Source organism: Somniosus microcephalus, unplaced genomic scaffold (assembly GCF_052327205.1).
Source record: "Somniosus microcephalus isolate GS21.2 unplaced genomic scaffold, FLI_Smic_1.0 unresolved_chr6, whole genome shotgun sequence".
NCBI classification, from domain to species: Eukaryota; Metazoa; Chordata; class Chondrichthyes; order Squaliformes; family Somniosidae; genus Somniosus; species Somniosus microcephalus.
Genome location: NW_028225184.1, coordinates 11,179,572 through 11,192,750, shown reverse-complemented (window position 1 = coordinate 11,192,750; position 13,179 = coordinate 11,179,572). Strand labels below are relative to the sequence as shown.

The 13,179-nt window shown below is 52.3% G+C and overlaps 1 protein-coding gene across 1 annotated transcript in view; it reads right to left on the bottom strand.

Annotated features, from left to right (window-relative positions):
• Positions 1-1,912: 1,912 nt before the first annotated feature.
• Positions 1,913-13,179, bottom strand: part of LOC147087059 (A disintegrin and metalloproteinase with thrombospondin motifs 5-like) — a 33,457-nt gene continuing 22,190 nt past the window's right edge. Inside the window, exons 6-7 of the mRNA XM_085978028.1 lie at positions 11,644-11,819; positions 1,913-2,777 (exon numbers count right to left, since the gene is read on the bottom strand). Of these exons, the coding sequence (XP_085834154.1) occupies positions 2,195-2,777; positions 11,644-11,819 (759 nt within the window). The 3' untranslated portion in view covers positions 1,913-2,194. The remainder of the gene's footprint in view (positions 2,778-11,643; positions 11,820-13,179) is intronic.

Genomic DNA, 13,179 nt, shown 5'->3' with positions numbered 1-13,179 from the left:
GAGGTGTTCGGGGGTTTATATATAGAATAATAACAGATACCCGGGAGTGAGTTACAGGCTGGAATCTAATCGAGGGGTTTGGGGGGTTTATATATAGAATAACAGATACCCGGGAGTGAGTTACAGGCTGGAATCTAATCGAGGGGTTCGGGGGGGTTTATATATAGAATAACAGATACCCGGGAGTGAGTTACAGGCTGGAATCTAATCGAGGGTTCGGGGGGTTTATATATAGAATAACAAATACCCAGGAGTGAGTTACAGGCTGGAATCTAATCGAGGGGTTCGGGGGGGTTTATATATAGAATAACAGATACCCGGGAGTGAGTTACAGGCTGGAATCTAATCGAGGGGTTCGGGGGGGGGTTATAGAAAGAATAACAGATACCCGGGAGTGAGTTACAGGCTGGAATCTAATCGAGGGGTTCGGGGGGTTTATATATAGAATAACAGATACCCGGGAGTGAGTTACAGGCTGGAATCTAATCGGGGGGTTCGGGGGGTTTATATATAGAATAACAGATACCTGGGAGTGAGTTACAGGCTCGAATCTAATCGAGGGGTTCGGGGGGTTTATATATAGAATAACAGATACCTGGGAGTGATTTACAGGCTGGAATCTAATCGGGGGGTTCGGGGGGTTTATATATAGAATAACAGATACCCGGGAGTGAGTTGCCGACTGGAGTCTAATCGAGGGGCTTAGATTTTTTTTTTATTCGCACCTGGGATGTGGGCGTCGCTGGCAAGACCAGCATTTATTGCCGATCCCTAGTTGCCCCTTGAGAAGGTGGTGGTGAGCCGCCTTCTTGAACCGCTGCAGTCCGTGTGGCGAAGGTGCTCCCACAGCGCTGTTAGGGAGGGAGTTCCAGGATTCCGACCCAGCGACGATGAAGGATCGGCCGATATATTTCCAAGTCAGGAGGGTGTGTGTGACTTGGAGGGGAACTTGGAGGTGGTGGTGTTCCCGTGCGTCTGCTGCCCCTTGTCCTTCTAGGTGGAAGAGGTCGCGGGTTTGGGAGGTGCTGCCGAAGAAGCCTTGGCGAGTTGCTGCAGTGCATCTTGTAGATGGTCCACACTGCAGCCACGGTGCGCCGGTGGTGGAGGGAGTGAATGTTTAAGGTGGTGGATGGGGTGCCGATCAAGCGGGCTGCTTTGTCCTGGATGGTGTCGAGCTTCTTGAGTGTTGCTGGAGCTGCACTCATCCAGGCAAGTGGAGAGTATTCCATCACACTCCTGACTTGTGCCTTGTAGATGGTGGAAAGACTTTGGGGAGTCAGGAGGTGAGACACTCGCTGCAGAATAGCCATCTTACCAATGTCTTTTCTTATTCATTGATTTCAAGTGACAGATCACAGAGACAGATGTCTGTTTTTGAAAATAATGCTTCATTTAAATACAATCCGATTGAAGGCATACAATGGGAGCTTTACAACAGAACCTGCTATGCAAAGGAACATCAGTAATTGTGGAGTCTTTCACTCAGAGATGTCATCTTAACGGGAGCAGATTTAAATAGAATCAAACCATAATTTTAATTGTAGAGGGAGCTTTACTCTGTATCTAACCCGTGCTGTACCTGCCCTGGGAGTGTTTGATGGGACAGTGTAGAGGGAGCTTTACTCTGTATCTAACCCCGTGCTGTACCTGCCCTGGGAGTGTTTGATGGGACAGTGCAGAGGGAGCTTTACTCTGTATCTAACCCCGTGCTGTACCTGCCCTGGGAGTGTTTGATGGGACAGTGTAGAGGGAGCTTTACTCTGTATCTAACCCGTGCTGTACCTGCCCTGGGAGTGTTTGATGGGACAGTGTAGAGGGAGCTTTACTCTGTATCTAACCCGTGCTGTACCTGCCCTGGGAGTGTTTGATGGGACAGTGTAGAGGGAGCTTTACTCTGTATCTAACCCCGTGCTGTACCTGCCCTGGGAGTGCTTGATGGGACAGTGTAGAGGGAGCTTTACTCTGTATCTAACCCCGTGCTGTACCTGCCCTGGGAGTGCTTGATGAGATAGTGTAGAGGGAGCTTTACTCTGTATCTAACCCCGTGCTGTACCTGCCCTGGGAGTGCTTGATGAGATAGTGTAGAGGGAGCTTTACTCTGTATCTAACCCGTGCTGTACCTGTCCTGGGAGTGTCTGATGGGTGAAGGGTTGAGGGGAAGGGAGAGGGTTGAAGACTCCACAAACATTCCCGCTCAGCATGGCCCCATGACGCACAGCGCCATGGATGCCGGCTTCGTCCCGTCGTCGCAGGCGCCCGATTCACCGCCTGGCCCGGCTCGGCATCTCACCTGACGCACCCGCCACCCGACCCCACAGCTGACGGAACAGTCCTGCCACAGACCCGGTCCCCAGCGTGCTGCGGGAGCCCGGCTGGGAGCGGGCGCGGCGGGGGCCCCGGGGCGCGGTTTCAGCGGGGGCGCCTGGTCGCTCCGCAGCCCCGCCCTCCGCAGGTAGTAGGAGTACGTCACCCTGACCATTCTCCGCCGGCCCGGGTTGTAGACTTGGAGGACCAGCGGCTCACTCAGCTGGCCCTGCGTCACCGCCTCCAGCACGTCCCGGCGCGGGCTCCAGCCCGGGTAATGGAGGGCCACCCCTCCCACGCTCAGCAGGCTCTCGAAGGCGGAGATCTGGGCCCCGCCGTTCAGGGCGTAGCTGCCGTCCGCTCGCTTCAACGCCAAGTAGGCTGTGAACCGCCCCTGACCCCGCCTAGGCACCTGCTGTGCTTTGAAGTTGGCCGCTCCCACTGGGATGATAGCCACATCGCTGTAGTTCGTGCTGGAAGGAAATGGCGAGAGGTCAGGTTCTGTTGACGTGCAAGAATTGCGCAACGCACGCACGCGGGGGATTTAAGAGTTAGGGGGAAAAATTCAGTTGGTTTGCGCCTCCCATTAGCGCCTTAAGAGGGGGGATATTACATTTACGATAGAAAAGTACCGCGGATGCATCAACCGAGGATTCCTCTCTACCATGGTGGACACGGCCCATAGAAACACAGAAACATAGAAGATAGGAGCAGGAGTAGGCCATTCGGCCCCTCGAGCCTGCTCCGCCATTCAATGAGATCATGGCTGATCATCCAAATTCAGTACCCGGTCCCTGCTTTCTCCCCATACCCCTTGATCCCCTTTAGCCTTAAGAAATATATCTAACTCCTTCTTGAATATATTTAATGAATTGGCCTCTACTGCCTTCTGTGGTAGAGAATTCCACAGGTTCACCACTCTCTGGGTAAAGAAATTCCTCATCTCAGTCCTAAATGGCTTACCCCTTATCCTTAGGCTGTGACCCCTGGTTCTGGACTCTCCGACCATCGGGAACATCCTTCCTGCATCTAGTCTGTCCAGTCCTGTTAGAATTTTATAAGTTTTGATGAGATCCCCTCTCATTCTTCTAAACTCCAGCGAGTGCAAGCCCAATCGACCCAATCTCTCCTCATACGTCGTTCCTGCCATCCCAGGTATCAGCCTGGTGAATCTTCGCTGAACTCCCTCCATGGCAAGAACATCCTTCCTCAGATAAGGCGACCAAAACTGCACACAATACTCAAGGTGTGGTCTCACCAAGGCCCTGTACAATTGCAGCACGACATCCTTGTTCCTGTACTCGAATCCTCTCGCTACGAAGGCCAACATACCATTTGCCTTCTTAACCGCCTGCTGCACCTGCATGCTTACCTTCAGCGACTGGTGCACAAGGACACCCAGGTCTCGTTGCACTTCCCCTTTTCCCAATCTATTGCCGTACAGATAATAACCTGCCTTCCTGTTTTTGCCACCAAAGTGGATAACCTCGCATTTATCCACATTATACTGCATCTGCCATGCATCTGCCCAATCACCCAACCTGTCCAAATGATACTGGAGTTTCTCGGCATCCTCCTCACAGCACACTCGCCCACCCAGCTTTGTGTCGTCTGCAAACTTGGAGATATTACATCTAGTTCCGTCGTCTAGATCATTAATATATATTGTGAATAACTGGTGTCCTAGCACCGATCCCTGCTAGTCCTGCCATCCCAGGTATCAGTCTGGTGAATCTTCGCTGAACTCCTTCCATGGCAAGAACGTCCTTCCTCAGGTAAGGCGACCAAAACTGCACACAATACTCAAGGTGTGGTCTCACCAACGCCCTGTACAACTGCAGCAAGACATCCTTGTTCCTGTACTCGAACCCTCTCGCTACGAAGGCCAACATACCATTTGCCTTCTTAACCGCCTGCTGCACCTGCACGCTTACCTTCAGCGGCTGGTGCACAAGGACACCCAGGTCTCGTCGCACTTCCCCTTGTCCCAATCTATTGCCGTTCAGATAATAATCTGCCTTCCTGTTTTTGCCACCAAAGTGGATAACCTCATATTTATCCACGTTATATTGCATCTGCCCAATCACCCAACCTGTCCAAATCATACCGGAGTTTCTCGGCATCCTCCTCACAGCACACACGCCCACCCAGCGGGGGAATTATGGGTAAGGGGGAAAAATTCAGTTGGTTTGCACCTCCTGTTAGCACCTTAAGAGGGGGATATTACATTTACGATAGCAAAATACCGCGGATACAGCAACCGAGGATTCCCCTCTACTGTGGTTGACACGGCCCTCGACCGTGTCCATTCTATCTCCCGCACTTCTGCCCTCACCCCTGCCCCTCCCTCCCGGAACCACGATAGGGTTCCCCTTGTCCTCACCTTTCACCCCACCAGCCTCCACATTCAACGGATCATCCTCCGCCATTTCCGCCACCCCCACCACCAAACGCATCTTCCCCTCACCTCCCCTTTCAGCATTCCGTAGGGACCGCTCCCTCCGAGACACCCTAGCCCACTCCTCTACCCCCCCCAGCACCCCTTCCCCTTCGCCCGGCACCTTCCCGTGCAAGCACAGGAGATGCAACACCTGCCTTTATACCACCCCCCCCTTACCGCTGTCTAGGGCCCCCAAACACCCCTTCCAGGTGAAACAGCGATTTACTTGTACTTCTCGCAATCTAGCACACTGCATTCGCTGCTCACGATGCGGTCTCCTCTACATTGGGCTGACCAAACGCAGATTGGGCGACCGCTTTGCGGAACACCTCCGTGCCGTCCACAAGGGTGACCCCGAGCTTCCGGTCGCCTGTCACTTTAATTCACCGCCCCATTCCCACTCGGACCTCACCGTCCTTGGCCTCTTGCATTGTTCCACGGAAACCCAGCGTAAGCTCGAGGAACAGCGACTCATCTTCCGATGAGGCACTTTACAGTCTTCAGGACTCAATATCGAGTTCAACAATTTCAGATCATAACCTCGGCCCCCCCATTACATTTTTACTTATATTTTTTATCCACACCTTTGTTTTGGCCCCCTCCCCCATTTTTTCTCTCCCACATGGCAGCTGTCTCCCATTCTGCCAGCGCATTTCACACCTAATCTAGAGCCGTCTTTTGTCTCCACTAGTCCGACCACCATCTCGTCTGGTTTTGAATACCTCTTAATGTCTCTTCACTTCTCGTTTGTTCTGTCCCAGCCCCCAAACTGGCCTTTTAATCTGTTTCATTTCCTGTGCTTCTTCAGTCTTGATAAAGGGTTGTGAAATAAGAACATAAGAACATAAGAAATAGGAGCAGGAGTAGGCCAATCGGCCCCTCGAGCCTGCTCCGCCATTCAATAAGATCATGGCTGATCTGATCCTAACCGCCAATCTACTATCACAGAACCATCGCCTGAATCTAACAGAATTAGACACACGAAATAGGAGCAGGATCAGGCTACACGGCCCCTGGGCCCGCTCCGCTACCCACAGGGCCATGACCGATCCGAACCTAGACTCATGTCCAAATTCCTGCCCGCTCCCCGTAACCCTTAATTCCCTTTACTTCTAGGAAACTGTCTGTTTCTGTTTTAAATTTATGTAATGATGTAGCTTCTACAGCTTTTTGGGGCAGCATATTCCATGGACCTACCACCCTCTGAGTGAAGTAGTTCCTCCTCATCTCAGTTTTGAAAGAGCAGCCCCTTATTCTAAGACTATGCCCCCTAGTTCTAGTTTCACCCATCATCGGGAACATCCTCCCCGCATCCACCCGATCCAACCCCTTCACAATCCTATATGTTTCAATAAGATCGCCTCTCATTCTTCTGAACTCCAATGAGTTCACAGTACTCCAGGTGTGGTCTCACCAAGGCCCTGTATAACTGCAGTAAGACATCCTTGCTCCGGTACTCAAATCCTCTTGCAATGAAGGCCAACATACCATTTGCCTTCCTAACTGCTTGCTGCACCTGCATAGAGAAACATAGAAACATAGCGATAGGAACAGGAGTAGGCCATTCGGCCCTTCGAGCCTGCTCCGCCATTCAATGAGATCATGGCAGTTCTTCGTCTGAGATCATAGCTGATCTTACCAGTTCAGTACCCCGTCCCCGCCTTTTCTCCGTAACCCTTAATCCCCTTAGCCTTCAGAAATATATCCAATTCTCTCTTGAAAATATTTATTGAATTAGCCTTCACAGCCCTCTGTGGCAGGGAATTCCACAGGCTCACCACTCTTTGAGTGAAGAAATTCTTCCTCATCTCTGTTTTAAATGATTTGCCCGCTATTTTTAGACTGTGGCCCCTGGTTCTGTGCTCCCCGGCCATTGGAAACATTCTCTCTGAATTCAGCCTGTCCAGGCCTGCCATAATTTTATATGTTTCGATGAGATCCCCTCTCAATCTTCTAAACTCCAGTGAGTACAAGCCCAAACTATTTAATCTCTCTTCGTAGGTCATTCCCGCCATTCCAGGTATCAGCCTGGTGAATCGCCGCTGCACTCTTTCCATGGCAAGAACATCCTTCCGCAGATGGGGCGACCAAAACTGTACACAATACTCCAGATGCGGTCTCACCAGCACCTTGTACAGCTGTAGTAAGGTATCCCTATTCCTATACTCGAACCCCCTTGATATGAAGGCCAACATACCATTTGCCTTCTTAATCGCCTGTTGCACCTGCATGCTCTCCTTCAGTGACTGGTGCACAAGAACACCCAGGTCCCTCTGCACTTCCCCATCTCCCAATCTATTGCCATTTAGATAATAATCTACCCTCCTGTTTTTACCCCCAAAGTGGATAACCTCGCATTTATGCATGTTTGCTTTCACTGATTCACTTTCACTCATTCTTCTGAACTCCAGCGAACATAAGCCCAATCGACTCAATCTCTCCTCATACGTCCAACTCCAACCCGAAACGTTGACTCTAATTTCTCTCCACGGATGTTGCCTGGCCTGCTGAGGTTTCCCAGCATTTTCTGTTGATATTACATCTAGTTCCCTCGTCTGGATCATTAACATATATTGTGAATAGCTGGGGTCCTAGCACCGATCCCTGCGGTACCCCACTAGACACTGCCTGCCACTCAAGGGAACTAGATGTAATATCTCCAAGTTTGCAGACGACACAAAGCTGGGTGGGCGTGTGTGCTGTGAGGAGGATTGCCGAGAAACTTCAGTACGATTTGGCCAGGTTGGGTGATTGGGCAGATGCATGGCAGATGCACTATAATGTGGATAAATGCGAGGTTATCCACTTTGGTGGCAAAAACAGGAAGGCAGATTATTATCTGAAGGGAAATAGATTGGGAAAAGGGGAAGTGCAACGAGACCTGGGTGTCCTTGTGCACCAGTCGCTGAAGGTAAGCATGCAGGTGCAGCAGGCGGTTAAGAAGGCAAATGGTAGGTTGGCCTTCGTAGCGAGAGGGTTCGAGGACAGGAACAAGGATGTCTTGCTGCAGTTGTGCAGGGCGTTGGTGAGACCGCACCTTGAGAATTGTGTGCAGTTTTGGTCGCCTTATCTGAGGAAGGATGTTCTTGCCACGGAGGGAGTGCAGCGAAGATTCACCAGACTGATACCTGGGATGGCAGGAATGACGTATGAGGAGAGATTGAGTCGATTGGGCTTATATTCGCTGGAGTTCAGAAGAATGAGTGAAAGTGAATCAGTGAAAGCAAACATGCAGGTGCAGCAAGCAGTTAGGAAGGCAAATGGTAGGTTGGCCTTCGTAGCGAGAGGATTTGAGTACCGGAGCAAGGATGTCTTGCTGCAGTTATACAGGGCCTTGGTGAGACCACACCTGGAGTACTGTGTACAATGTTGGTCTCCTTACCTAAGAAAGGATATACTTGCCATAGAGGGAGTGCAGCAAAGGTTCACCAGACTGATTCCTGGGATGGCAGGACTGTTGTATGAGGAGAGATTGGGTCGACTAGTCCTGTATTCACTAGAGTTTAGAAGAATGCGAGGGGATCTCATTGAAACGTATTAAATTCTGACAGGGCTCGACAGACTGGATGCAGGGAGGATGTTTCCCCTGGCTCGGGGGGGTCTAGAACGAGGGGTCGCAGTCTCTGGACATGGGGTAGGACATTTAGGACTGAGATGAGGAGAAATTTCTTCACTCATTTGTGTCCTCCTTTGTGAAGACAGAACCAAAGTATGTATTTAATTGGTCAGCCATTTCTTTGTTCCCCATTATAAGGACAACACCTTGAGTATTGTGTGCAGTTTTGGTCGCCTTATCCGAGGAAGGATGTTCTTGCCATGGAGGGAGTGCAGCGAAGATTCACCAGGCTGATACCTGGGATGGCAGGAATGACGTATGAGGAGAGATTGGGCCGATTGGGCTTGTACTCGCTGGAGTTTAGAAGAATGAGAGGGGATCGCATTGAAACTTATAAAATTCTAACAGGACTAGACAGACTAGATGCAGGAAGGATGTTCCCGACGGTCGGGGAGTCCAGAACCAGGGGTCACAGTCTAAGGATAAGGGGTAAGCCATTTAGGACAGAGATGAGGAGGAATTTCTTCACCCAGAGAGTGGTGAACCTGTGGAATTCTCTACCACAGAAGGCGGTGGAGGCCAATTCATTAAATATATTCAAGAAGGAGTTGGATATATTTCTTAAGGCTAAAGTGATCAAGGGGTATGGGGAGAAGGCAGGGACAGGGTACTGAATTTGGATGATCAGCCATGATCTCATTGAATGGCGGAGCAGGCTCGAGGGGCCGAATGGCCTACTCCTGCTGCTATCTTCTATGTTTCTATGTTTCTATGATAAGTATTGGCCAGGACACCCTGCTCTTCTCCGAAATAGTGCCATGGGATCTTTTACATCCACCCGAGAGAGCAGACGGGTCCTCGCTTGAACATCTCATCCGAAAGATGGCCCCACATTGCGGCGCTCCCTCAGTACTGCACTGGAGTGTCAGCCAAGCTTTATGTGCACGAAAACCTCCTCCAGCCCCCACAACCCTCCCTATCTCTGTAACCTCCTCCAGCCCCTACAACCCTCCCTATCTCTGTAACCTCCTCCAGCCCCTACAACCCTCCCTATCTCTGTAACCTCCTCCAGCCCTACAACCCTCCCTATCTCTCTAACCTCCTCCAGCCCCTACACCCCTGCCTATCTCTGTAACCTCCTCCAGCCCCTACACCCCTCCCTATCTCTGTAACCTCCTCCAGCCCCTACAACCCTCCCTATCTCTGTAACCTCCTCCAGCCCCTACTCCCCTCCCTCTCTCTGTAACCTCCTCCAGCCCCTACACCCCTCCCTATCTCTGTAACCTCCTCCAGCCCCTACACCCCTCCCTATCTCTGTAACCTCCTCCAGCCCCTACAACCCTCCTTATTTCTGTAACCTCCTCAAGCCCCTACAACTTTCCTGATCTCTGTAACCATCTCCAGCCCCTACACCTCCACATATCTCTGTAACCTCCCCCAGTCCCTACAACCCTCCCTATTTCTGTAACCTCCTCCAGCCCCCTACATCCTTCCCTATCTGTGTAACCTCCTCCAGCCCCTACACCTCCACCTATCTCTGTAACCTCCCCCAGTCCCTACACCCCTCCCTATCTCTGTAACCTCCTCCAGCCCCCTACATCCCTCCTTATCTCTGTAACCTCCTCCAGCCCCTACACCCCTCCCTATCTCTGGAACCTCCTCCAGCCCATACAACCCTCCCTATCTCTGTAACCTCCTCCAGCCTCTACAACCCTCCCTATCTCTGTAACCCTTCTCCAGCCCTACACCCCTCCCTATCTCTGTAACCTCCTCCAGCCCTACACCCCTCCCTATCTCTGTAACCTCCTCCAGCCCTACAACCCTCCCTATCTCTGTAACCTCCTGCAGCCCCTACACCCCTCGCTATATCTGTAACCTCCTCCAGCCCCGACACCCCTCCCTATCTCTGTAACCCTTCTCCAGCCCCTACACCCCTCCCTATCTCTGTAACCTCTTCCAGCCCCTACAACCCTCCCTATCTCTGTAACCTCCTCCAGCCCTACAACCCTCCCTATCTCTGTAACCTCCTGCAGCCCCTACACCCCTCGCTATATCTGTAACCTCCTCCAGCCCCTACACCCCTCCCTATCTCTGTAACCCTTCTCCAGCCCCTACACCCCTCCCTATCTCTGTAACCTCCTCCAGCCCCAACACCCCTCCCTATCTCTGTAACCTCCTCCAGCCCTACACCCCTCCCTATCTCTGTAACCACCTCCAGCCCTACAACCCTCCCTATCTCTGTAACCTCCTCCAGCCCCTACACCCCTCCCTATCTCTGTAACCTCCTCCAGACCCTACACCCCTCCCTATCTCTGTAACCTCCTTCAGACCCTACACCCCTCCCTATCTCTGTAACCTCCTCCAGCCCTACACCCCTCCCTATCTCTGTAACTGCCTCCAGCCCTACAACCCTCCCTATCTCTGTAACCTCCTCCAGCCCTACAACCCTCCCTATCTCTGTAACCTCCTCCAGCCCCTACACCCCTCGCTATATCTGTAACCTCCTCCAGCCCCTACAACCCTCCCTATCTCTGTAACCTCCTCCAGCCCCTACACCCCTCGCTATATCTGTAACCTCCTCCAGCCCCTACACCCCTCCCTATCTCTGTAACCTCCTCCAGCCCATACAACCCTCCCTATCTCTGTAACCTCCTCCAGCCCCTACACCCCTCCCTATCTCTGTAACCTCCTCCAGCCCCTACACCCCTCCCTATCTCTGTAACCTCCTCCAGCCCCTACACCCCTCGCTATATCTGTAACCTCCTCCAGCCCCTACAACCCTCCCTATCTCTGTAACCTCCTCCAGCCCCTAGAACCCTCCCTACCTCTGTAACCTCCTCCAGACCCTACAACCCTCCCTATCTCTGTAACCTCCTCCAGCCCCTACACCCCTCCCTATCTCTGTAACCTCCTCCAGCCCCTAGAACCCTCCCTACCTCTGTAACCTCCTCCAGACCCTACAACCCTCCCTATCTCTGTAACCTCCTCCAGCCCCTACACCCCCCTTATCTCTGTAACCTACTCCAGCCCCTACAACACTCCCTATCTCTGTAACCTCCTCCAGACCCTACAATCCTCCCTATCTCTGTAACCTCCTCCAGCCCCTACACCCCTCCCTATCTCTGTAACCCTTCTCCAGCCCCTACACCCTTCCCTATCTCTGTAACCCTTCTCCAGCCCCTACAACCCTCTGAGATCTCTGCGCTCCTCCAATTCTGACCTCTTGTGAATCAGGCGGCAGGTCGAGGGGTCGAGGGTCGAAGGGTGGAGCAGGCCACAGTTCAAGGGTCGAGAGGTCAAGGGGAGGCCCCCGCCTCGGATTGCCCGGTGCGATTTCACTCACGTGTTGTTCTGGAAGCGTCTGACCACTCGCTCGCACTCCGCGTCCTCCCCGTCGCAGACCCCGCACTTGCTGTAGCGTTTGCTGGAGCCGATCACCCTGTCGCAGCCCGTCTTCAAGCATCGGCTGCGGACGCACACCGCGTCACTGTGCGGACTGCACCGGGTCCCGTCCTTCACCTGGAGGGGGGGGCGGGGCGTGGGGGAGAGGGGGGCAAAGGTCAGTCAAGGGTCATAGGCCTAGAGGGCGCTAAGTGGGTTGGAAGCCACTGGCCACGCCTCCCGCTAAATTCAGCGCGACGCTAATGGCGGCGCTAGCCGTTCGTGCTGCGCCGTGTCCCTTGTGCACCAGTCGCTGAAGGTAAGCATGCAGGTGCAGCAGGCGGTTAAGAAGGCAAATGGTATGTTGGCCTTCGTAGCGAGAGGGTTCGAGTACAGGAGCAAGGATGTCTTGCTGCAGTTGTACAGGGCCTTGGTGAGACCGCACCTTGAGTATTGTGTGCAGTTTTGGTCGCCTTATCTGAGGAAGGACGTTCTTGCCATGGAGGGAGTGCAGCGAAGATTCACCAGGCTGATACCTGGGATGGCAGGAATGACGTATGAGGAGAGATTGGGTCGATTGGGCTTATACTCGCTATGAGAGGGGATCGCATAATACTTATAAAATTCTAACAGGACGAGACAGACTAGATGCAGGAAGGATGTTCCCGATGGTCGGGGGAGTCCAGAACCAGGGGTCACAGTCTAAGGATAAGGGGTAAGCCATTTAGGACTGAGATGAGGAGGAATTTCTTCACCCAGAGAGTGGTGAACCTGTGGAATTCTCTACCACAGAAGGCGGTGGAGGCCAGTTCATTAAATATATTCAAGAAGGAGTTGGATATATTTCTTTAAGGCTAAAGGGATCAAGGGATATGGGGAGAAAGCAGGGACAGGGTACTGAATTTGGATGATCAGCCATGATCGCATTGAATGGCGGAACAGGTTCGAGGGGCCGAATGGCCTACTCCTGCTCCTATCCTCTATGTTTCTATGAAAACAACCCCAGCCTGTCCAGTCTCTCTTCATAGCTGAAGCGCTCCAGCCCAGGTAACATCCTGGTGAACCTCCTCTGCATCCTCTCCAATGCAATCACATCCTTCCTATAGTGTGGCGACCAGAACTGCACACAGTATTCCAGCTGTGGCCTAACTGTCGCTTTGTACAGCTCCATCATAACCTCCCTGCTCTTATATTCTATGCCTCGGAAATTGAAGGCAAGTATCCCATATGCCTTTTTAACCACCTTATCTACCTGTCCTGCTGCCTTCAGGGATCTATGTACATGCACACCAAGGTCCCTCTGATCCTCTGTCCTTCCTAGGGCCCTACCATTCATTGTGTATTCCCTTGCCTTGTTAGTCCTCCCAAAATGCATCACCTCACACTTTTCATGGTTAAACTCCATTTGCCACTGTTCTGCCCATCTGACCAACCCGTCTATATCGTCCTGTAGCCTGAGGCTTCCCTCCTTGCAATTTACCACCCCACCAATTTTCGT